The 27,056-nt window shown below is 31.0% G+C and overlaps 3 protein-coding genes across 3 annotated transcripts in view; 2 read left to right on the forward strand and 1 right to left on the reverse strand.

Moving 5' to 3' along the window:
• Positions 1 to 12,214, forward strand: part of LOC142340076 (uncharacterized) — a 28,811-nt gene extending 16,597 nt beyond the window's left edge. The window contains exon 3 of the mRNA XM_075390488.1: positions 11,422 to 12,214. Within this exon, the coding sequence (XP_075246603.1) occupies positions 11,422 to 11,856 (435 nt within the window). The 3' untranslated portion in view covers positions 11,857 to 12,214. The remainder of the gene's footprint in view (positions 1 to 11,421) is intronic.
• The window catches only part of LOC142339444 (uncharacterized), a 512,010-nt gene that overhangs the window by 231,492 nt on the left and 253,462 nt on the right, over positions 1 to 27,056 (reverse strand). The gene's annotated exons all lie outside the window — the stretch shown is intronic.
• LOC142340077 (uncharacterized) overlaps positions 16,221 to 27,056 on the forward strand; it is a 92,292-nt gene continuing 81,456 nt past the window's right edge. The window contains exon 1 of the mRNA XM_075390489.1: positions 16,221 to 16,615. The gene's annotated coding sequence lies outside the window, so the exon portion shown is untranslated. The remainder of the gene's footprint in view (positions 16,616 to 27,056) is intronic.

Consider the following 27,056-nt stretch of genomic DNA (forward strand, 5'->3'; position numbering starts at 1 on the left):
CAAGTCTAAGCACGATCTGGGGAGTAGGATTATTGAGGAATTTATAGCATTGTCCCCCAAAACATATAGCTTCAAAATTTATCCTAAAAACACTAAAGAAAAAGGAATAAAGAAGCATAATAATGCTAGGCACATAGATTATTATGATGCAATAATGAATAATACACAGAGAACAGTAGATGAAAGCAGAATACAAAAAATTGGGGATAGCATGACAACAAAAAAAACAAGTAAGATTAGTTTAAATAGATTTGATGATAAAAGGTTTTATGTAAACAATATAAAAAGTTATCCACATGATAAGGAACTATATTTATTTAAAAGGGATTTGTTAAATAAGATCCGAGAACGCAAGCCAAGCGGCTTCTCCGAATAAGAAACTATATAAGGATAAGGATAAGGATAAGGATGAGGATAAGTATAAGGACAAGGATAAGGATAAAGATAAGGATAAGGATAAGGATAAGGATAAGGATGTAGATAAACTGATCTGCGAACAAATTTCGTCTGTGGCAAGCCAAGCAGGTTGAGGTACCAAGTACTTCGTCCTTTCCATGATTAATGATATTAAAGAATTAACTATAGATAGCAATAGAAAATTAATAGAAGCAGCTATTATATTATATAATGAGTTATTATAATTAGTTATTTTAATTATAATTATAGATCCAATTCATACTTAGTATAATATTTTTATATAAAAAATGACTAAGCTAGATGAACTTATAGAATTAAACTATCTAGAAAAACAAAACAGAAAGAATAGGTTAGAAGATAAATTAAAACAACAGGAATATTATGGTGAAATAGAAGATTTATTTGATCCTTTAACTAAAACTTTAAATGCCAACAATGAACACAAACTAGCATTAAGTGAACAAACATTAAGGGCAATAGATTGGAAAAATCAAGAGTTAGATAGACAAACTAAGATGATGCAGCAAGCTGGCCTCCAATTTAATGAAGCATTAATGAAGTCCAATGGCAAAGCTGTAGAGGAAGCTCGAGATAAACCAAGACTTTTAGTAGATAAAGACACAGCTCAAATTACTATTTTAATGTCAGTTCAATCTAACCCTCAATTAAAGTTAAGGTTCGGAAAATTAGATATTGGTGAATTTGAAATGAACGGTGTTAAACTAATTTACCAGGGAAATTTATTTATAGTTAAGGATAATATACATGAATTTTCAGATGTGTTTATAAACTTTCTTACTGACCCAATTATAAAATATGGTGAAATCAAGGAACATGAAAACAAAATTAAAAGGTTTTTATTTGATATTGGATATGATTTAGGAAAAGGGGATAAGAAAAGTGCTAGATATAGAGCAATAAAACGTATAATAGGGGTAAAAGATGATGTAAATGGTAGGGGTTTAAAAAGCAACCCTAACCCAATTAACTTAATAGAAAGACTAGAATTATTAATACTAGAAAAAAAAGCTGGTAATGATGGATTATATGATGAAATGCTAGATATATCTAAGCAACTATTATCTCTGAATATTATTAATCATGAGCAACTAGATAATTTTGTTTTTAATTATGGTAAATGAATAATGATGGAAAAACAACAACAACAACTATTAGCTGAAGAAGTATTCAGTCCCCAAATAACAAAGTGTAGAAGAGAAAGAATAATACCATTATATAAAGATGAAACATGGTGAGCTGATTTGATAGACAAATCATCTCTAAGTAAATACAATAATAATTATAAGTTTATATTAACTGTTATAGATATACTCACAAAATGTGCATGGGCTATTCCATTAAAAAAAAAATCTGGTTTATCTATAACTAATTTTTTTAAATTAGTTTTAAGTGAACATCCACAAGGTGGCTATGAAAGTCCCTATGGTGGCTCTGAACATAGAAAACCAGAAAATTTATGGGTAAATAGAGGTAGTGAGTTTTACAATAAAACTTTTAAATGTTTACTTAAAGAATATGAAACAAAACTATATTCTACTTATATCGATTTAAATGCTGTATTCATCGAGAGTTTTAATAGAACATTATTACACATAATAAATGAACCAATGTTCATCAATGGTGATGGTAATTGGGTAAATATATTAAATGATGCAGTCATAACATATAACAAAAACATTCACTATACTATTAATATGACACCTGTTGATGCTTCTAATAATCCCGATAAGGTTAAATACTATGTTAATTCTACCAAAGCAACACCCAAACTTAAAGTTGGTGATTATGTTAGAAATGCAGATAAACGTAATATCTTCTCTAAAGGTAACACTTCTAATTGGAACAGAGAATTGTTTAAAGTTAATGAAGTTCACACACACAACCACCAACATATAAAATAGAAGATTTTAATGGAGAGATAATAGAAGGTAAATACTATGAACAGGAACTATTAAAATCCGAGTTTGACTTTGAATCTAATAATAAAGTTTTAGAATCATTAAATATATTTCTTAATATAAATAATGACAAGAAATAGATTTAACCAAGCGAAACCTCATGTGGGGAATGGAAACAACTTAACACTAAGTAAGGTTCGTGGTTAATTCCTAGAAGGTAATGATAATATTGATATGAAGGATACCTATAAAATTACGAATGTACATCCTCCTACAGATGAAAAAGATGTTGTTAATAAAGAGTATTGTGACAATAACTTATTATCCTCTTCTAATAAAATAGACATTTTCAGTAGAAACACAACTGAACTAGGAAAGGGTGACTTTGATCAAGTTACAATTAAAACATTACAACTAAATGAAACACAAGTTAATGATGAACTAATTATTGAGTTTATTGAATCAGCAAATGAAGTCACAAATACTGTTAAATTTTGTAATCAAGTTGCTGCTGATACTATCTCTAAATATAATCCATTAAAACAAGAATTTGATAATAATAAGTTTAATCAAAATATTACTAACATACTACTAGATGATATGTTTACTACGGGTCTAAAAGAATGTAAAGAAATTAATAAAAAGACTATTTCTGCCGTTGATGAAGCACTTATAAAGAATAAAAGGACAATATTACAATATGTAATTGCTATACTTTTACGAAGTACGTTAGTTGATAATACGGAGCAAGCAAGACTTGAGAAGCATTATGGTTTTAAACAAGAAGATATAACGAAAGAAATAGAAAGTTTTTTTGCTAATGAAAATAAGTAAAGCTATGACGGAGTCAATGACCAATCCAACAGCACCGAGTGAGAGATTACTATATCCTAACTTGTCAACCGTTAATGAACAAAACATAAATCAAAGGATTCAAGCTAATAACAAAGTTAACAACAATATTAACATTATAAAAGATATTAGATATTATTATGAAACTGAAACTAATAACTATAATAAGAAGTTAAGTAGATATAAAAATTATATTAACTTAGCTGAGTTAACAGAAATAGTATTATCATCAATAGCAACAACGGCAACAACAACATCAGTTGCATTAACAGGTATAGGATTACGTTATTCTGTACCAACAGCTTTTGCTACAGCAACTGTTTGTGGCTCATTATCAAAAACAATTAATACTAAAATAAGAAATAAAATTATAAAGTATTCACAAATGTATATTTTAAGTAAACAGTTTAGCGACAAGTTTAATAAACTATATACTAAATCATTGAATGATAATAAAATAAATAATGATGAATATAATGAATTAGTTAAAGTATATGAAGAATATATGAAAAACAAGAAAAACAAGCTGAGTATTTTTTAAGACTAAAGTTAATAGTGTTTAGTAAAAATAGTTTGTTTAGTAATAAAAATATTATAATTAATATTTATCGATAATCATAAACATAATATAAATAGAATCATAACCATAATCATAAATATAATATAATCATGATCATAAACATAATCATAAACATAACATAATCATAATCAAATAATTATCTCTTCTTGGTACCTAAGTATAACCCTCTTCCTTTTTGTACTACCTTTATACCTTCACAGGTAGTTGCAAATTTAATTAAATCAGGTGTGGCTGATAGAGCAGCTCTAGGGTTTCTAGATGCAGCTGCACTTCCTATTTTACTTTGCTATTTCTAATGCTCTTACTTGATTATTGGCAACTTTCTTTCCAAAGTTAACCGTAGCTCTACCAACACTTTTAAAGAAATCTTTCAATCCCTCTGCCTCTATTGTTGCATCACTAACGGTCATTGACTTATTTCTCTTACATTTAACACAATTACCCTTTAACATTTTAGTACCTTTTGAAGTAATAGCCCCACTTATATAATTAGTACCACTATAATGTCTACCACCAACACAATATGAATTAGTTTTGAACTTATTTAAAAAACTCATTTCTATATATAAAAAAAATGGAAGTTAAAAATTATAATCCATTTGTTGTTATGAAGCCTAAGCCTAAGCCTAAGATTAGGCCCAAGGCTAAGATCAAGCTTAAAGCTGGAGGCTTAGCTCTAGAGAAAAAAAAGAAACTAGATATTATTTATGCTAGGGGTTTTGTTAAGACAAGTAAGAAATACTTATAATGTCTAGGGCCATAGTTTTAATTATAATTATGGTACTATAGACCTTCGGTCATTAGTCTCTACGACACTATATCAACCATCTTATTTCCATCACTATTCACACTAACAACCTTTCTAGTTAATACTAATGCATTACATATAAAATCGGCAACTGCAGCACTAAATTTAAAATTAAGTTGTATTCGTTGTGGTCCTATATATTCACTTTGATATTTAGTATCAAATACCTATATTCTATAACTGCTTTTGAATGTTCTATGATTTATATATGGTTTTTATATTATCTGGTAACCCATTATAATCTTTATTAAAGCTAACAATCTCTTTAAAAGCCTCATTATAATTATTAGTACCGTAATTAATATTCAATCTATCCTCAGGATAAAACTCGCTACCAATCTTACAATAACATTCAGTAACATTCATTATATGAAATGTACTTGCATCATGAGTTTGTTCATTAGCATTATTATTTTCAAAACCAACTATTATATATTGTGCTCTTTCCATACCATTTTCCATACCTAGATCAAACAAGAAGTTAGTAGCATTGGGTACATTCTTATTAAATGTCTTTCTTTCATAATAACTAAAGTCTACATTATTCTTTTTACTTAAACGCTTTTGCACAATAATTCTATTGTCATTACTAGGATCAATAGTAGGCACACACCATGATATATCTCTAATTTTTATATTATCATCATGACCAACTGCACCAGGACCAGCATTAACTCTATATAGAGCTCTATCACTATTATTTCTTTTTAATATTAGTTTAAATCCTAAACCATATATAATCTTTTCTAAATCATTTACAAAACCAAATAGATCTCTCATCTTAATCATCACATACATATGACCTCGTTCTGCAGCAAAATCGTCACCTTTAAGTTGACTATCTCTGTTACCTTGATTTCTAACAAAACCACTCTCATATTCATCATCAGTACTAGTTAATAACTTATACATCAATAGATTAGGATGACAATGATTTATATATTCAATAGTCCTACCACCAATTTTAACTGAACTAAGCAATGCCATCATACCATAATTAACTAATCTAATATTAGCATCGTTACAAATACACCACCAGCATCATCTGATACAACAAATTCTATCTCTAGATATGAATCACGCAAATTTAAATGATTCTCTTCTCTATTGAGTATGATATTAATGTTAGTATTAACCGTATTCATCGTTGCTAGATTATTTGGTTTATACATTATAATCTTACTTTTGTGTATATCATTATTATAACCATAAGTTGTGCCAAATTAAAATCGATTTTTGTAGGTCAAAAAATGTCCGATAACTTTGTTCTATATGAACTACAACAATTACATGAAACGCTAACTAAAACTAAAGAAGAACATACACTTAACTTTAGAATGATAAAGCCAACAGAAAAGTTTAACTTTAGTGAACCTATACTTAACTCGTCAAAGTTAGGCTTAATTAGAATATCTGTTTATAATTCGGTGTTTAATGTGACTAGAAGGAACAATCAATTCTTATATGATACCCGAGGTGAAACATGGACAGATACCCGTATTTTAGCTGTTATGCCAGGTGTATATGAAATAATCGAAATAGCAGAATTAATAAAGGAAGAAACTAATGGTAATGTTATAATAGAACCTGATAAAAATACAATGAAAGGCGCAATGAAATACAATGAAAGGTGCAATTAACTTTGAGATAGAAAAATCAATAGCCCCATTACTAGGATTTAGAAAAATTGTTTATAAAAAAGGTAAAAATACATCTCAGAAAATTGTTGATATTATGGGTTTTAGTACTATTAACATTCATTGTAGTGTGATATCTGGTGTTAAAGATAATGGGAATAACACAGACATACTATAAACTTTTACTCTAACAGAACCACCGAGTTTCTTGATAAATATTATACCAATTAATGTCTTGTATCAAAATGTAACTAAAGATAGAATAGAATATATAGAATTTCATATTAAAGATGGGCATGGAAGACCTATAGAATTTAATGGTGATGTATTAAGTTTTACTTTACATCTAGTGTAACTAGCAACTTTGTTGATCTGATGTAGTCAGCTGGGCGAATCCCCATCTGGTGTAACCAGCAACTTCATTGATCTAGTCTAAGTTATAGATCTAACTCTAGATATTGATATAAACTTAAACTAAACTACAATACTCTCCGATCCCAATTAATTCTTAGTTTACCATTAATATTTTTATTTTTAGTTATATTATTGACAATATAAATATGGGCTCTTTCCATACCTTATTACATATATTAGCAAAATCATTATAACTAAGTTCAATATTATTAAAGAAATTTTTATATATCGATGCTAGGACTTTACCTCTCTGTTCAAATAAAATAAGTAGATTACAGTTCTCTCTAACACTCTGTCTATCCAGAGAGAACAGGTTTTGATTAAGATATATCATATTGCAATTATTTTCTCTACCTCTACAAAAGTATTCATTAATAACTTGTTCTTTGGCTCTAACATCATCGAATATCATTAGTTTCTTTAAATCTTTGGGTAGTTTATCGGGAGATGGTGAATCTTTTATATCTTTAATATATTCTATAATTGCTTTTGGGTTTATTCTTTCTAATCCATTGTATTGATCACCAGTAGGACCAATGATGTATAGCTTATCAAAATATATACTAGCTAGAATTAGTTTTTTTAATAAGAACGCCTTACTACATTCACTAGGACCAGATATTATACATCTCAAGTTATCTGGGAATGCGGCTTCAGTAATTATATTACCATCATTTAGCCATGATTGTAGATCTTCAGTTATTACAGAGATATTGTTACTAAGACATTCTTTGTTGTTAGATTTACCCCATTGATGTTTTTCACCAAATAGATATATAAAAGTAGCTTTATCATTATCATTATCATTAACACTATCATTATCATTAACATTATCATTATCATTATCATTAAACTTATCGTTATCATAAACATTATCATTATCATTAACAATAACATTATCATTATCTTTATCAATAACATTATCTTTAAGACTATCATTATCTTTATCATTATCATTATCATTATCATTAACATTATCATTAACATTATCATTATCATTAACATTAACATTATCATTATCTTTTTCAATAACATTGTCTTTAACACCATCATTATCTTTATCATTATCATTGTCATTAACATTAACATTACCATTAACATTACAACCCAAACAAAAACACTCATTATATATTTCAGGACATCTAACTTGATTAACTAGAATATTCAAAGCACTTTTAATTCTAAATCCTCTATCAATAAGATAGATCATATATAAACAATAAGCCCCACAATAAGATTCATCATATTGTTGTATTCTTTCATTAGAGCCTAGATTATCATATTCTTCTAAAAATATTGCCGGGGTCTCAACACCAAAACTATCAAAGTAATACACAGGACCACCTTCTCTTCCTATAAATAAAACCCAATGTGTACCTTCAGTTGGGTGTAGATTGACAATAATGTTGAAGTTAGGTTCCCCGATCGGTGAAGCCGTTTCACGGATACTATCTGGAGTCTCATCTCTCATTACTATTTCAATTGGTGTTAGACTTATATCTTTACCTATATCTTTTGTTCTGATATCGCTCATAGCACTATTATCAATATTAAATTTATAATTGAATTCCTCAAAAATTAGGATAAGCATTTTTATATAATAAAATTAATAAGTCTAAGTCTAAGTCTATATTCATCTATGTTTTCATATATAAAAAAGGAGACAGGTAATGCAGTTTTAATCTTTATTTTCTTAATTGGAATTTGTTATTTATTATATGATTCAATACAAAACTGTAGTAAATATACAAAACTAGAAGAAAGTTTTGGTGGATTTATGAATAGGAGTCTAGTTAGATTTGAATATGAAAAGTCACGATTACATCCTATTGTTTATGGTGGAACTGGTACAGGGAAAACATATTTTATTAGACAATAATTAAAATTATACTCAGTCCAAAACCAAGATCTGCGAAGCAGTTTCACTGATCAAAACCAAAACCGGGACCAAAACCAAAACCAAGACCAAAACCAGAACCAAGCCCAAGACCAAAATAAAAATATAGTTATAGTGTGTAAAGATGACAGAGACTGGATAGATCCTGAGTCTAAAAAGTTTTATACTGGGTTTAATAAATGTGATATAAATATGATCACAAAAAATAATATGCATAAATTTCAAAATTGTGTAATAGTACTTGATGATATGGGTGATAGGTTAAATAAGGATATAGCTTATTATTTTACTGAAGGTAGACATTATAATATTCAAATGATTGTAATGTGTCATAAACCAGCTCAAATAATTAATACAGCAAGAATGAGTTGTGTTACTATTTATTTAACAACTTATAATGGACCTCATCTATTTAAAAACTTTAATGAGATATATAATTGTGAGCATGACTTTAGTAAAAATAATTAGTGAGTTAAATAGTAACCATTATAAAAGTGCAGAAGGATTGTCTTCGTGATTAACTTCGTTATGGTATAGTTAAATATAATGAGAAGGAAAATACTACTTTTATTATTATTAATAGTAAAGAACAATGATATATGTTTCAAGAGTTGGTTTCCTTGATTTAGAGGCTCTTAGTTTAAAAGATGAATTAGAAAGAGAAGATATAAATAAACTTATAGCATATATGAAACCACTCATGATAAATGCAACAGATAGAAATACCCTTAATCATGATAATTATCGGTTTTATTTTAATAAACTTCTTACTTTAAATAATATTAAAATTCAGAATGATGTTCTAACAAAAAAGGTGGTTAAAGCAAATGTTTAAAACAATTATCAAATATTGGTGGAATTATAGGTTGGGGTTAAGTTATAACTAGTTATGATTATCCTGATTCAATAATAAAAACTGTTGGAGCCGTGGCAATGAGTGCAAGCAACATGTTGAATAGAGCAAACACTTTGGTTAACGTTGGATATGGAGAAGATCTGCCAAGCAGGTTCCCTGATGGTGAAACAGGGATAAAGTCCTATATGGGAAATGATTATACTGATAGTGAAACATGGACAAAGTCCTATTTGCAAAGTGATTATACCGATCTGAGAACCAGTTACACTGATCTAAAAAATATTTTAGTTAATGGGGCACGTAAACTTGGTACACCCTTAGAAAAACTACAAGAAGAATATATAAATGAAGAGATGGGAATTTTGAATAGAAAGGGAGGAAAGTTTTTAACCAGACTATATGGATATAATGAAGAATTTAGAGAAGAGATTATAAATTTTGTTAAAGATCAAAAAGAATTAGACCTCGAATTGATTTTAGATAAGAGATGTAAAACTAATACACTCAATACGTTAGGAAATAAATATTTAGCAGAGTGTATCACATCTAAAGATAATACTAAAGATTTAATTGAAATCATGGCTAAATATTATCCGCGAAGTAGTTACACCGATGGTGAAACATGGACAAAGTCCTATCTGCGATATGATTAGGTAAATATTAAAGTTTACCCTATTAAAAAATGCTTTTAAAATGTTTAAGTGTAACTATAAATATGGAAACATTGCTGTTTTAAAATATCATTATGAATCATGTCATAAAGATAAAACTGATAAATATATGTGTGGTAATATAATACTGTGGTGTTTGTGCTAATAATTTTTCTCCATGGGACTGTTCTTTAAAAAACGAATCTAGTTCTAGTTCTAGTTCTAGCTCTAGTTCTAGTTCTGGTTCTGGTTCTAGTTCTATCTATGACTCTAACTATAACTCAGACCCTAACCCTAACCCTAACCCTAACCCTAACCCTAACCTTAACCCTAACCCCAACCCCAACCCTAACCTTAACGCTAACCCTAACCTTAACCTTAACCTTAGCCCAGAAGTCTTAATTAGAAGTTGTAATAAATGCAACTATAAAAAACCACTAACTGAATTTGATGAGAGTAGGTGTACATGTAGAAGTTGTACTTCAGCTGAAGTTAATTGTCCATATTGTGCTTCTGTTGTGAGATCTGATGGGATACGGGCTCATGTAAAGAAACAACATCCAGATGTAGATATACCTAAAGGATTTAATAGAAATTTGAGTGAGAAAATAATTAATCCTAGTTGGCAAAGCAAGACTGTAAGTCCTTTAGTTATTAGCCAAACTGAGGAAAGTTGTTCGCGTAAATATTAAAATTTGTATCATTTCTTATTAATAATGGGTTAAATATAGAAAAAGTAAAAGAAAATATAAATTTATTGAGGAGTATAGATAATTTGAAATAAAAGTATAAAAAAATTAAAAAAAGGGAATCACTCTTTAAGAGCGAAAAAGAGCGATCTTTCTACTGGGGGATCACCCCGAATAAGAGTGATTCGCTCTTAAAGAGTGAAATGTAAATTTTGCTTTGATATTTTGATTTTCTGTTTTATTTTTGATTTTAATTGATTTCTGATTGATTTTTGATCGAATATAGAGCTAATATATAGTAGTGGATAAAACAAGGAAATCAACAAGTAGTAAAATTTGGCCCTATTCGACATGCGCAATTAGCGTTTGGGGAACGGTACAAATTTTGCTGGTGGTTGATTTCCTTGTTTTATCCACTACTCCAGGGTCAGTTTGTTCAGACTTTCGTGCGTTCAAGGTTGCCTATGTCCAGAATATCGTGCGTTCAAAGTTGCCTACGTCCAGACTATCGTGCGTTCAAAGATACCTATGTCCAGAATATCGTGCGTTCATTCGTGTTTCCAGACCGTGTAATTTTGAACGCACGACACCCCCTTGTGCGTTCATTTCGGTCTGGACATATCAACTTTCGGTCTGGGACCTCAGCCTGGTTTATCACATTTAAAAAAAACCGTCAAGATATATTTGTATTTTTGTTTACAGGCAGAGCTCCGATACAACGATCTGATGACAGAACGAGAAAAAGTTAGTCAAATCTCGCTGGAACTGAATGCCTCGAAAAATGAGAAAAAGATTTGGGAAGGCAAGGAAAAGACCTACCTCGCACAAATTTCAGAGTTCAAGGCTGTTGATGATCAGATGAAGAATAAACACAAAATTGTAGCTGGAGGCAGTAGTGGTTTCTACGAGTCAATGGGATCTGGAGCTGAACATAGCGACGATTACAAGAAAACAAAGAAACCAGCTATGCCTAAAAAGAGGGGTTTTTGGAACAGAGCTAAGAGAGATGAAAACAGAGCTCGAAAAACTGGCGTGGTTGGGGAGGTATGTGAGTATCAGAGTGTTGAGTATTTGAGTGAAGCAGAATACCCAACTTACCCATCATCGCCATCGCTATCTTATGACCAGAGTTCTTGAAAACAGGTGACCAAAACTAGAACATTTCAGCACAAGCAAGCTTGGAATTTTAATAACTATAGCATTTTTGCTGTTCATAATACTACTAATCTGCAATCTCAAAGAATCAAATAACTGGTCAAATGCAATAAAATAAGGAAGATAGAAGGTATCGCTTGTATGTCCTTCTGGAAGCAAACCGACTATATTTTATCCATCAGTTTTTAAACATATTTAGGTGACCTTCTTAGATGACTTCTTAAGGTTGCAATTGATGCGGCAAAATCTTCACTACTCAAATTTTTAGATAGTTCAAAGCATTTGATAAAATTTAGTATAAAAAGTTTAAAATACAATTGTTCTCCAACGTGTTTTTGACATTTTAGACCTGAAGATTGTTGCGCGCCAACAAGCAAGCTCCTACATTCAAAGAACTTGATAGCGTCATAACTTGCTATCCATTTCATCTGATATACGATCATAAACTTGGTTGGTTTCAACCCAGTACTTACAGGCTCCTGATTTTTTCATCGAGAACAAGCTTGAATTTTATTTATCTTAACAGGGAGCATAAATAACGCCCATTTCTGACCTCTAATGATAGTATTATTTAAAGATAATAACTAAACCCCGCGGATTGACATTGGATTGATATTTGAAGAATCTATGGCATCATTAGGCCTCAAAGGTTCCAATTTGAAGAAAAGGCGTTAGTTTCAAGATTCCAATTTGGTTGGAGATTCCAATTTGGAAAGAGCTTGGTTTGTTAATTTGATTGAAATATCAATGGACTTTCTCAGCTTACAAGAGGGCCGTAAAATATCCAATCACTGACAGATTTCAGAAACTGAAAATTTGACGTGTTTTCCGTTCATAAGACTTTACAATACAATCAAAAGTTTAAAACCCTAATCATAGATTTATTACAGTAACTAAAATGGCAAAAATATATAAATAATGGTTGTAATAAAAACCGCTCCATAATTTACACAAATTATACGCAGTCAAGTTTCGTACATATTATCACATTTCTGTCTTCCTTACGGTATAATTTAAAATTTGTTGTCCTGGCTCTAGCGAAGATCTCAGTGAGGTTGTGAAATTGCGAACAAAATAAACAACTACGTTGATATTTTTTTGTGAGCATTTTCACATTTGTGATATGTGAAATTTACTTACGTTTCCAGTTGCACCCATTTTTCTGTGTTTTTTTTTAGAAATTCAGTGAAAATAAAAATCAATGTAAGTAGAGATAACGCATTTAAGCGTTTAAAAATGCAAATGAATTGCAAAAATGAATTGATTAGAAAAAAAAAACAAATATGGCGTTAATAATATTTGGAGACTAATCGATTAGAAAATTGCTTCAAAATACGGATCTTTTCCACTAGCGCCCCCCGTCCTATATAGCCGAAATTTAGGCACCTCCCAAATATTTATGTTTTGCTTGGTTATATGTGTTCATGATTACGTTCCTGGTATAATACATCACCAACCACAATTGCAACATTTTCCAGGAAAATCAAAGTAGTAGACGCCTTTACAAAGCACATTATTCCTAAAAATGATATAAGAACAGACTTTTAGTTGATTTTTACATTATATGGACTTCGTTATAATTATTCACGAATAAATTTCAAACCTTTGCTCTGTTAATATTTTCTAAATGCCCATTCACGCGTATTCGCATGTAATAATTCAAATGTATACATAATGTTAAAACATATACAAATGGGGGTGCCTAATTTACTGGGGGGGGACTCTCGCTCAAAAAAAACCCAAAATACAATTGTAAATCAAGCCCAACAAAAATATTGTTCTTTCTCCATTCTGTTCTCTAATATGTAATTATAGGTATTCTGGTAAGGCAAAGTAATGACTGTGCTAACATTTTTTCAATGGAATTTTTTAATATCACAAAAATCTCAACTAATTATTCTAAAAAATATTAGATGTAAAAAAAGAATGTACAATTAATTTCACAGAAATCACTTCTCTGGAGAATTAAATTTCTGAAGAAGTTCTGCTGACTACATTATGTGGACAATTTCCGAAAAAGTAAGTTTAATTAATTATTACATTTTTTTGGAATTATAACCATGGGAGAGGGATTATAGTGGGATAGGCCCAATTATTCCTGCGATCAGTGATATGGGTAATCTCAAAACCACTAATTGTCTTCTTAATCCATAATTAGAATCGAGAGGCATATTTCTAAAATAAACCTAAGTTAGGCTTTCATTTCGGTAAATAGGTACTATGTCCGCGGGAATGGGGTAAATTGCAGCACAATGGCACTTAGATAGCCTAGTGTTACTGCTTTTTACGCGAGCTTAAAATTCTAATAATAGAAAAATAAAAAAAATGAAATAAAATGAATCGTGAAAAATTACGTCAAAACGTCAAAACATATTGTAAATTTATTTTAATTGTGATTCTCAATATCCAAAATGGCGATATATCATTCGAATCTTGTCGTTGATATAGTTACAAAATTGTCCCAGAGCTACAGAGGAGTTTAAGAATTCAATCTTGAATAACTGGTGCCTACCCAGGTTGAGGTGCCAGACCGAAAGTCGATATGTCCAGACAGCCCCAGACGGAAGGTGCCTATGTCCAGACCGTCCCAGACGAAAAATGTCTATGTTCAGACCGTCCCAGACAAAAAAAATGCCTATGTCCAGACTATCGTGCGTTCAAAAAATTTAGTGCGTTCTTCGTGCGTTAGAAGTCGAATATGTACAGACCATCCAAGACCAAAAGCGTATATGTCCAGACTTTCGTGCGTTCTTGTCCAGAACATCATGCGCTCCAAATTAAATTCGTGCGTTCAACACCAAAGTTTTGGCGCGTCCATGTCGAGACCATCGTGCGTTCATGTTCAGACTTTCGTGCGTTCACCAGACCGAGAAAAAAATTGAATCCTGTGCTGTGGTGCAGTGCTATTCCTTGAAGTTGAAGGAGGCAGAGGGTTTTTAAAAATTAATTATGTTCATCGGGTCAACTTGTTGTTCAGATTGAACCCATTTTAGCCTTAAAACATTATGTGCAAATGCATATTACCGAGACTCCTTGGCCCATAATAAAGACCAGTTGTGATATATCACAACTGGTCTTTATTATGGTCCAAGGAGTCTTGGTAATATGCTTTTGCACATAATGTTACAAACACTACCGTTAACAAATTTTCGAAGTAAGAAAATGTTCAAATCGATTATACAAAAAATACGTAGCAAATAATATTCTGCCCGAGCCTTACATGAGGATGCATCATCTCACAATATCTTCTAGCAGAATCTTTAAAGATGATAATTCAATTTACAAGATTTTTTTAATAGACAATCTTTTTGCAAGAAGCTTGAAAGATAAAAGTTCCTCGTACAAGAATCTTAAAGAAAAACATAGGTCTCAAAAAGATTTGCAAAGGAACCGTTCACTTTGTAACATTTAAAGTACATGAAAAATTTTGGAAAATATATATCAGCAAAACAATAGCACAACGATAATTACCAATAAATCTCGAAACATGCTCCAAAAGACAAATTTTGAAAAATTCTTTGATTAAAATGTTAAAAGCTAAGACAAAATTGACAGAAGGGTAACAAAGCTAGATGACATGTTCAGTGACAGATTTTCATCTCAAGATCAACAATATGCCTGCCTGCCCGGGTCGAGGTTTGGCGGTGAATTTTCGTAAGAAATGCGGTGAAATGCGGTGAAAAAAAATAATTTTCACCGCGTATTTCTTACATCTTTTTGCGGTGAATGCGGTGAATCGCGGTGAATTATTTTTTTCACCGCGTTCTCAGTATTCTTACAAAAAAGAATCGTCCCTACACGGGTTCGAACCTCTGACCTCCTGCATGCCTTCCAATGCTTATTCCACTGCGCCAACTGTCACTTACTTGTTTGTTATTTCTTGTGAATTTAAATCAGATTGAGTAAACTTTGGAAACCATATGCGGTGAACTTTTGTAAGAAATGCGGTGAAATGTGGTGAATTATTTTTTTTCACCGCATTCACCGCAATCACCACATTTCTTACGAAAATTCACCGCATTCACCGCATTCACCGCATTTCTTACATTAATTTGCCATAATAGTCTATGCGGTGAATTTTTGTAAGAAATGCGGTGAATTTGGTGGTGAACTTTTGTAAGAAATGCGGTGAAAAGCGGTGAATTATTTTTTTTCACCGCATTCACCGCAATCACCACATTTCTTACGAAAATTCACCGCATTCACCGCATTTCTTACGAAAATTTACCCAAAAACCTCGACCCGGGTGGTACAGTATTTTGAACGGTGTCATTGTAAATAAGCACTACAAAGAAGTTTCACGAATTCAGAAATGTAAGGGGTACAAGAGTACGGTCCGGGAGGTAATTATTTCTAAATGCCAAACAAACAAACAAAACTGCTTTCGGCTTTGTTGATTTTATCAGTTTACTTATTTCCATAAATAGTGAAATTGCGTGACGCAAGTTTTATTTTGAGGCAACTTGTGCTTCATTGATGATAGCTGTAATTTACTAATTTTGACAATGGCATCTTGATAATGGAATTTATTGGTGATCTTGATGAATTTGATAATATATGTCTTCATTCAGTCGACAAATTTCATCTGGTTGTGTTGGACGGGACCAGTTTCTAATCAGTTACTCAAATTTATTATAATCAGTTAATTATCTTAACTGTTCGGTTCTAGCACCTGTCAATCTGATCTCTGCCGACATAAATGAGGAAATTTGAAGTGGAAGGAGTTAAAACTGATTTTCAGGTGAGGCTAATTGTAAATCCACGCTTTAACGTTTTTGCATCCATCCGATATATTAGCAGAAATACTTCAATTTATTCCATAGTTTACAACAATAGTTTATTGTTCCGACCGAACTGAGATGGAGAAAATATAAGCTCAACTGATTTTTTATTTCATTCAAATTTGGCTAATCGATATATTTATAACAGAGAGCTGTAGGTGATCATTAGAAAGCACGTCAAACGTATAAATTTAAATTAAGTATTTCGTCTTTTTTCGAGGAGTTTAAGTATTTTGTCTTTTTTCGAGAAGTTTGTACATTTTTAGTAAACATTGGTGTGGATTGTTTCCTCAAACTGCTAGAATTTTTTTCATTGTTCCGACCCCTCTTGAGGGGGGGAGGAACTATATACTCAAATGGGTTTTTTTTTTGGTTCAGTCAATTTTGGCCGATCGATATATTCATCGTAGAGAGTTGAGACTGGTATCATTAGAAAGCTTGTCCGGCGTAGAATATGGAATCAAAAAGATTTTTTTATTTTCGTTTTCGACAGGGAGATATCGGGGTTTAAACTTTCGAGAAAATAGAGTAAATTCCGTTGATTTCATTCAACTTTTATCGGAATTTTTGACTAAAATTTCGCCAATTTGGATAAAATTTAATAAAATTTTCCAAGAAAATGTTGTTGATTTTACGTTTAAAGACAAAATAAATTGTCGGCTATTTTCATTGAACTTTTTTGTCACAGATTCCGGCTAAATATTTCACAAAATTCAGACTTTTTCAACAAAAACAGCACGAAATAAGTTTCATTAGTCCACTCTGATTCAATTTGAAGGAAGTGCACACCCAAACACCACTAACACAATCTTTGCAGACTGAAAAGGGGGCTATTATACTTCAACTTCCGTTGAAAGTGCTCTGTAAATAAAAATTTGCCGTTTTTTGCTAACTTTATTCGTTGATTTATCAAAAACGCAGAAATTATTTTTGAGTTTTTAACTAACAAATTATCTATACCTATGACATTCAAAAAAAAATTAAGTGTTCCTAATGGACAATCAGCATTAGCAGGACTAGTTCTGTACCAATCTTGGATCGTTACAATCCAAAAATAATTCGGATTGTCGTCAGTCGGTTTTTTATAAAAAAAAATTCGATTTTTTATATTAATTAAATAACAGAACAATTCAAATCAAAGCACACGAGTGATAGGTCCTATTGGCTTCCTAATTAGCTCGACGTTTATTTATATAGTTGATTCCTTGAAAGCTTATGGTCGGTTTGACTTTTAATATATTTGATTTTTAAATAAGAAATGGCTTATTGAAATTTGCCTCCAATTTTCATTTAATTTGGTCAACATATAGCTTAGTGTCAGCAATCAAAGAGTGCTCCTTCTTTCTGCTGAATTCAAATTTAGTCTTTATTGCGGTTTCAGGCCTTAAGTTATGGTGTTCTGGCTTTGATACTCCTAGATTTCACATTTTAAAAAAAAATTTTATTTGGTATTTGCCCGTTTTTCATGTTTTCTGGTTTTGTCAAGTTATCACGTTAATGTCAGTTCATATATCACAGTTTTTGCGTTCAAAATAACGCAAAACACAATTGATAATAATTAAATCCCTAAAGATATAGATTGTGCTTCTTTATCACTTCGACAGTACTTTCTCGAACAATTTAATTGAATTTTTTAATTTTGTCTTTAACTGTCGTTTTTACTTTGTCTTTTTAATTTCCTGTACAATGACACGATTCGATTGGCTTTTCCTGGAAGAGTAGATGAGCCGATGTTCTGATACTAGAAGATAGGTAATGGCTTTGATGACTTTGAAAACAATTGTTTTCCAAAATGAAAAAAAAAACATGTCAACTTCGCAGTTTTGTTCCTTTTATTGTCTGTTTAATACCTGGTCTCATCAATTAAAACTAAAGATGATATTATTTTTGTCAAGGGAATGTGTCAAAATGGATTGGTGTCACAAAAACTAATGTTTTTATAGAATTTGTTGTGACTTTACTGGCTTCGACACGGGTTTTTCACAAAAAAAAAGAATTCTTTTTTGATTTTTGTCACATTGGCGTTCTTTTTGTAGACGTAAGACTTGTTCTGGACAATTGCAGGTCTCGATGGCTTCCTTTGGAAGAGTAAACCAACATATTCAATTTTTCATTTTGTAATTAATGGCTTTCATGTCTTTGGAAAAAAAATTTTTTCGATAAAACCAAGTATTACATTATCTTGCTTTTGTTTCTTTTTAGTCTAATTGTTACCTAGTTTCGTTGATAAGAAGACAGATAATACAATTCAATGGAAGATGTCAAAAGGGATTGGTGTCGCAAAATCTTATGTTTCAAGAGAATTCGTTATGACTTTACTGGCTTCCACACGGGTTTTTCACAAAAAAAGTAAAGGAATTTTTGATTTTTGTCATATTTGACGTTCTTTTTGTAGACGTAAGACATATTCTGGATAACTGCAGGTCTCTAGAGATTCCTTTGGAAGAATGGACGGACCTATTTAAATTTTTCATTTTGTAATTAATGGGTTTTATGTCTTTGGAAATAAATTTTTTTCGAAAAAAAAGGTATATAATTTTGCATTTTTTCTATTTTGTCTAATTGTTGCTTATTTTCAATATTGAGCGGCCACATAATCCATTATCGGTGTTCGACGAAGTTGTAATCAAGCATATTTGGGGGCAAAAGTTTGATTTCACGGATTCCAAAGCATTTTCTGTCAAGTTTTAATTGATTTTTAGTTTGTTGTCTATTTTTTGTTCTTTTTGTAACTGCATAAAAAATTGAATACCAAGAGTTCTTAATTCCCTTCTTTGGAAGCATTGGTAATTGTAAACCTATGGGATATTTTAGTTGATTCTTAATGGTTTTCATTACATTGAAGTTATTATTATTTTTTTTAAATTCAGAGAATTTTCTAACTTTAAAGGTTCTGTTCATTTTTGTCTAATTGTTACCCAGCTTTATTATGAACTGTTAAATAACCATTTTTTTTCTGGTGAATTACAATTATTTTATTTATTTTCAGTTTTTTCTGACACTCTTTTGACTTTGTTATTAAGTTTTGTTTCTTAAAACGGATATAAATTTTTTGATGTAATATGTTTGTTGTTGTTGTTTGATTTTGCCGTTCGTCTTCGCTCGCTCTCTTAATATTGGCATATCATTAATCTAATGCATCATTTTTTACTCCACTGAGTTATTTGCTTTAGAGGCTATCTTTTCGTTCATACACCGGTTTTTTTTTGAAAAATACTTGAATTTTTTGTGTTTTTCCATCTGTTCCTCATTTGGTAGACAATTATGCCAAAATTGTGGATGAGCGGGGTCGGAACCTTATGTGCGATCGCACATTATCGAGCCGCCTTGTTTTGCTTAAAGTGTTAAAACGTGTTCCAGGACAATAATGATTTTATTTTTCTACAATGAGAAGGGTCGTTTAATCTTTTGGTTTGAGACTTTTGCAAAATCGGCAGTTTTTTTTCTGCTAATGTAGCTTTTTCCATATAACTGCTGAAACTGCTATAAGTGCTCAGCAGCACTTCCCTCAAATTAAGAAGAACTAGAGCTAGTTGAACTTCTAATATCTAGTAAAACTACTCAAACACAGTGTTGGTATTTTTTGATGATTTGGGTCGATTCATTGCAGTTTTGCTCATATTTGGCTTCACTTTTGATATATTTCAAAATGTTGTGGATAATGTTGTATTTATAATAACCACAGAGACATAGCGAGGGTATTATTGATATACCTGAGACCATCTACAACTCAAAATTTTGAATAATATTGGGCGCTGTCTCCTTTTTAAAGATCTGTTGTTCACTTTTTTCTAAACAAATGGAGGCCCAATGTGAGCAACTCAAAAATATAAATTTTCCAAACACCTTTTGTTGTGAAGCGAGAAACTGTTGTTTAAAGTTTTTATCGGATTTTGAGGATTTTTTAAACATTTGATGCAATTTAACTTATGTTTTTGCTGTATTCTATCGATTTGGTCGCGAATGAATCTACATTTGATAATTTATATCTGATGATGGGTATTTGATGTTGTTTAAATTGATCAATATTGATTTTTATAGTTTGATAACGTGCTTTCATATAATTATTCTGGAAATTCGAATTTCACCATATTTGGTGTCTTATATTATAATCTCACGTTTGGCAAGTCTCCCTGAAAATTTAATGAAATCAATTTTCCAAAGAGAACTCTTTTAATGTTTTCATTTACTCGTTAATGCCTTTAGGGGCTTTATCTCCATGGAGACTAAAGAGATTCCAACCAATTTCGGTTGTAGCTGTTGATCTTGGAACTCCTATCGTATACTGTCTCAGCTGACAATTCCATTCGTTTTCTTGGAACTCCTAAGAGGCATAAGTTAATGTATACATTGATTTCAGCTGGAGGTTTATATGTCTAAAAACCTAATCGTGTTTCAGGAAATAATTACTTAATTTTAGATTTTTTTCTTTTTTATCGTAATTTTCGTTTTCATTCCACTTTTGCTTTAGTCCCGCTAAAAACAGATAAACCTACGGGTTTATTTTTATTGAAAACGCTTCTTTCTTGACATTAAAGTCTTTTAGTCTGGAAAAACCGCGAACTTTGATTTTTTGTTGTAATTGCTGATAATTTGTAGTATCAATGAAACATATTTATTTATAATTAATCACAGATCTCAATGCGCAATTTGAAATTCAATTAGTGTTTGCAGTTTTTTCATAATGTTTTTGAGGCGAAACCAAGACCAATTTTTGAATATCTTCAGTTGTTCGCATTCTTTTGTTTTGTGAAAATTATAGCTTTTGCTTCTTTTATGGCTTAGTGCAATCAAGAAACAATTTTCGCTGCTTTTTGTTTAAATGAGGTTTTGAACGTATTGAATGGTTTTGAAATATGTTTAGGCGTCTAATGAAATTTTAATGTCAAATGAATGCCTTTTTGTCGCTTTGTTTTCAAAAACGCTGTGCAATTTTCTGTGACGCTTATTGTATAGGTAGCGTGATTGCCTTTGATACTTTTTTTTACACTAATTTAAGATGTTTCCTCAGTTTTTGTTCAGGTTTTTTCTCTTTTTTTCTTATCTAATGTCGTATGCCTTGTTTCCAATCAAAGACTGTTTGTTGTTGCGGTGAAGGTGTTGGTAACTAAGTTTTTGTTTTCCAATTGTTTGGATTGTATTTCACGAACTGTTCAGTATTAATTTTTTTAACCCTTAAGTCTTCTTTCTCGATGTATATTACAACGGTTACTTGGCGAAAAATCAAAGAGCGGTTTTTCGAGGTAACTTCTAGCAGTTAGCAGCTGAACTAAATAGGCGATTTTTTTGAATTGTGTGATAAATTTTGTAACCTGCACCAATTGACTCACTGAAGAAACTGATTGATGCACCCACTCACAAAATAACTGACTCACAAAACAGGACATCAATCATAACTATTAATTTTGGAAATCAAGTCATTAAACAGTTCGGCAAAATTAATTTTCGTTCGGCAGTTTTTTTTGCTCGGCAGTTTTTTTTGTTCGGCAAGTTTAGATTTTTCATTTGATAAAATTCTTTATATTAAAAGTTTGTTTTATCTTGATTTCTTTTATTTATCAAATATTTAGTTTTATGAAATATAAAAATTCACATCAATTGTAAACACCTTTAGCCATGCCTCAGAAACTATCAAGTTTTCTTGAGAATGAAATATTCTGTGCTATGTTGAAAGTTTCCTGAATGTACATTCTTTGCAGACAACTAAGACAAGAATATGGACGAGTGGGGTCAAAATACTATGAGCAAAACTACCTTACCAAACCTTCTTGTTCCACCATCTATTTTAGCATAAAAGGTATTTGTAAACCTTGTACGATCATTGAGAACTTCTGAACCAGAATTCGCAAAAAATATGACTTGATAATATGACTTGATAAAATGACTTGACAATATGACTTGACAATATGACTTGACAATATGACTTTATAATATGATAAAATGACTTGATAATATGACTTGATAATATGAATTGATAATATGACTTGATAATATGACTTGGTAATATGACTTGATAATATGACTTGGTAATATGACTTGATAATATGACTTGGTAATATGACTTGATAATATCACTCGTTAATATGACTTGGTAATATGACTTGATACTATGACTTGATAATACGACTTGATAGTATGACTTGATAATATCTTTATAAATTGACTTGATAATATGACTTGATATTATCACTTGATAATATGACTTGAGAACAATAATTGATCACCGATTTCCCAGCCCAAGACGTGCATTTCGCTCAAGAAGTACTGATAAAGACTTCAAACTAATCCCATTGAACTTTTTCTGCACAATTTGCTCTGGACATCTCTTTATCGTACTATTCAATAACTTAATTGTACGTTTTTACGTAAGTGATTTGTAGATTACTTAAATTAACAAAACCAAATAATTGTAGAAATAAAGTTATTGCGCTATAGCTTCACAGCTATTTGGAAGTGTGAAAATTACAAAAAATCTGGCTTTATTCAACTAAAAAATGCGTGTTGTCTTCTGCCAATTTTTTTGAAAGTATTTTGAAGAACTGTCGGATCATTATTTGAAAACTCAGAATTCACACTACATGCAAATGAAATTTCGAAAAATTAATGAAAAGGAAATTAATATCTATTGATTGTGAAATTATAATTAACCACCCTGACTATAATAGTTGAACAAGACTCTACAGGAAAACCCAATATATGATAGGTATGATACATTTATTCTTTTAGAAATGTGTAACAAATCAAAATAAAATGATAAATTAATTGAAGCTTAAGTTTTTAACGTTTGCTCCGTGAAAAATTATTTTATTTGATTGTTCTCATTGCAAAAAAGTTTTGTAATTTTAGAATTTTTAGCCACTATATTGCATACACACAATAGTGAATTTTGTTTTTCAGGGGCTTCACTTAATTGGCCGAGTTTTTCACTATCTTTGTCTGTTCAAAATGCAAGACTGGCTAAATGAATTAGATTAAATCTCATTCAGTTTGGTCTCAAAAACTTTAACCTGTAAAATGCTTCAAACAGATAAGATAGTTTATCGCAAGGGATTACAAGAAAAGCTGCCAAATTAATTTTAGTTTTCCAGCCCCAGATTTTGAGGGGGAGGAACTATCTGCTCAACCGTTTTTTTTTGTTTTGTCAATTTTGGCCGATTGATATATTTGACGTAGAAAATCATGAGTAGGATCATTAGCAAGCCCATCGAGTTAATTGTATATTTAAAATATTTTTCTTTCGTCAAATTTTGTCTTTTTAGTTACCCATGTTCAAAAGTTTTTGTGAACCTCCAGGATTTTGAAGCAATTCTGTTTCCCTCTTTGCGTAATTTTAACATGTTTTAGATTGTTTGCGCCTTTTTTGTTGATAATGGCAACCATTTCGTGTTGTTAATAACAATGCGACTCAATAGTGAAGCTGTTTAACTTTAGAACTGAAAAACTGTAAAGTATTTTTTTTCCTTCAATTTTCTTTTTAAAGGAGTTATCCGGGAGTAGTAACAAACCTATACACCTGATGACACTTTTTGGCTGATTTTCCCCAAACATGTTCGATCATGCGCGCGGATGAAAATTTCTTGGCAATTATTCCCTGTATGTTAGGATTGTTGCCTGAATTTGTAATAGACCTACCTTTTTGAACAGGACATATTTGCTTGCCTCTTTAATAAGGGATATAAACACATTGTGGAGGATTCTGTCTGTGTACTCGGCAAATGCCTAAGGGCTTTAAATCCAGTCTATATTTGTCATGGACACTTTTGCGCATAAATCTGGGCTTCTAATGTGAATAAAATATATATTGGTATTGCCAAGGCTTAATTCCTTCATACGCAACTTTGAAGCACACAGGTTTATAAGTTTAAAAGGGATATTTAAACCCTGTGAAGAATATTGTTTGTATACAAATGTCTGAGTGCCATAAATCCAGTGAACGCTTTTGGGCAGTATCAGAAATCTGGACGTCTAATGTGAAAAACTATTTATTAGTATTGCGTATGCAGTCTCACGTTGAAGATTTTGTTTTTTAACTACATGTGAAACGTCTAGGTAGGAAGCTTTCTACTTTCTGATGAAAATATTACCTAAGGGCTATTTTTAGAACTCAAACTCAAACTCGAACTCGAACTCGTCTGGTTCAGACTGTTAATAGACTTCCTTTTCATTTATTACACAATAAGCCATATGAGTCAGACGTATTACGTTTTGACGAATTTCGTATCAGAAAACAACAAGTTTGAACACCATAAAAGGAAGTATTTGATTCTGTAATAGAATTTATGTCAAAAAGGGAACGAAAAAATCATTCTGAAAGATATTAATCTACGAAACTTTGACCTCATTAATGATATTTTGTCCAGCAAAGACCAATTGACAGGGAAGACAATTGTCGATCAGAAAGAACACAAGTTGAGAGTAACTTATATCCCCCCGCAATTTAAATCAGGTTAATTCATCATTTAAAAAGAATTCATCGTTTGAAGTGATACTAAGAGTTAAGTCCTTGAGGAGTCCGAAAAGTATAGAGACTTCTTGTTTTTAGTTTTAAAGGATCTATCAGAAAAACGAGTGGTGTCAAGAAGAACAGTTGGGTGAAACAACATCTTGTCACTTTGGTTGCAGAGAATACAAAGACACAAAAGACGGAAAAAAACCTCCTATTTGAATTCCTAACGCTTCAAAAACAAATTGGCATAAGGAAGCAAAAAAAGAAGAACTTCTGGAAACCAATGGAGCAGCATTTTTTTTGTCTATCAACAGAGCGCATCAAGAATCCCTAGGCAAGTGGAGTGGTTCAAAACAGAATACTTTTGGAAAGTAAGTTAAAAATCTTCTTTAATCTTCTTTTAGCTCTGCCATCATTTCAACCTATACAACTCATTCACGGATCAAGGTAGTCGGAACATCAGAATAGTAAAAAATTGGCATCCTTAATCATCAGCAAGCATTTTATCTCTATTTTTTAAAGGCGAGGAGCTAAGATTAGTCGATTAGCGAATAATTAAGACACATATTTAGTTGTTAAGATTGTATCACATAAAGAAACTTATGACCTATCAGATGTGAAATAAGAAAACTACTTTAAAACAAACACAAAACTTCTTTGAAAAACATCATGTTTGCTCACATAACATATATTTGAGTCATCAAAGGTCAATTGTACATTATTTTTTCCCTCTTAATGTACAAGTCCTAGAGAAAAATTTCTCAAGGAAAAGTTGTTCCATTAGTAAAAGCAAACACAAAACTACTTTGAAAAACATCATTTTTGCTCACATAACAAATATATGAGTCATCAAAGGTCAATTCTACATCATTTTTTCCCTCCTAATGTACAAGTCCTAGAGAAAAATTTCTTAAGGAAAACTTGTTCCATTAGTGAAAACTAACACAAAACTACTTTAAAAAACATCAATTTTGCTCACATAACATATGTATGAGTCATCAAAGGTCAATTGTACATCATTTTTTTCCCTCTTAATGTACAGGTCCTAGAGAAAATTTTCTTCAGGAAAGGTTGTTCCCTTAGTGAAAACTAACACAAACATACTTTAAAAAACATCACTTTTTCTCATAAAACATATGTATGAGTCATCAAAGGTCATTTTTACATCATTTTTTTCCTCTTAATGTACAAGTTCTAGAGAAAAGTTTCTTAAGGAAAATTTGTTCCATTAGTGAAAACTAACACAAATATACTTTAAAAAACATCACCTTTGCTCATAAAACATATGTATGAGTCATCAAATGTCAATTGTACATCATTTTTGTTCCTCTTAATGTACAAGTCCTAGAGAAAAATTTCTTAAGGAACGGTTGTTCCATTAGTGAAAACTAACACAAAACTACTTTAAAAAACATCAATTTTGCACATATAACATATGTATGAGTCATCAAAGGTCAGTTGTACATCACTTTTTTCCTCGTAATGTACAAGTCCTAGAGAAAAGTTTTTTAAGAAAAAGTTGTTCCATTAGTTGAAACTAACACAAATATACTTTAAAAAACATCACTTTTGCCGATAAAACATATGTATGAGTAATCAAAGGTCAATTGTACATTATTTTTTTCCTCTTAATGTACAAGGCCTAGAGAAAAGTTTCTTAAGGAAAAGTTGTTCCATTAGTGAAAACTAACACAAAACTACTTTGAAAAACATCATTTTTGCTCACATAACAAATATATGAGTCATCAAAGGTCAATTCTACATCATTTTTTCCCTCCTAATGTACAAGTCCTAGAGAAAAATTTCTTAAGGAAAACTTGTTCCATTAGTGAAAACTAACACAAAACTACTTTAAAAAACATCAATTTTGCTCACATAACATATGTATGAGTCATCAAAGGTCAATTGTACATCATTTTTTTCCCTCTTAATGTACAGGTCCTAGAGAAAATTTT

Source organism: Convolutriloba macropyga, chromosome 5 (assembly GCF_964194025.1).
Source record: "Convolutriloba macropyga chromosome 5, txConMacr16.3, whole genome shotgun sequence".
NCBI lineage: Eukaryota > Metazoa > Xenacoelomorpha > Acoela > Convolutidae > Convolutriloba > Convolutriloba macropyga.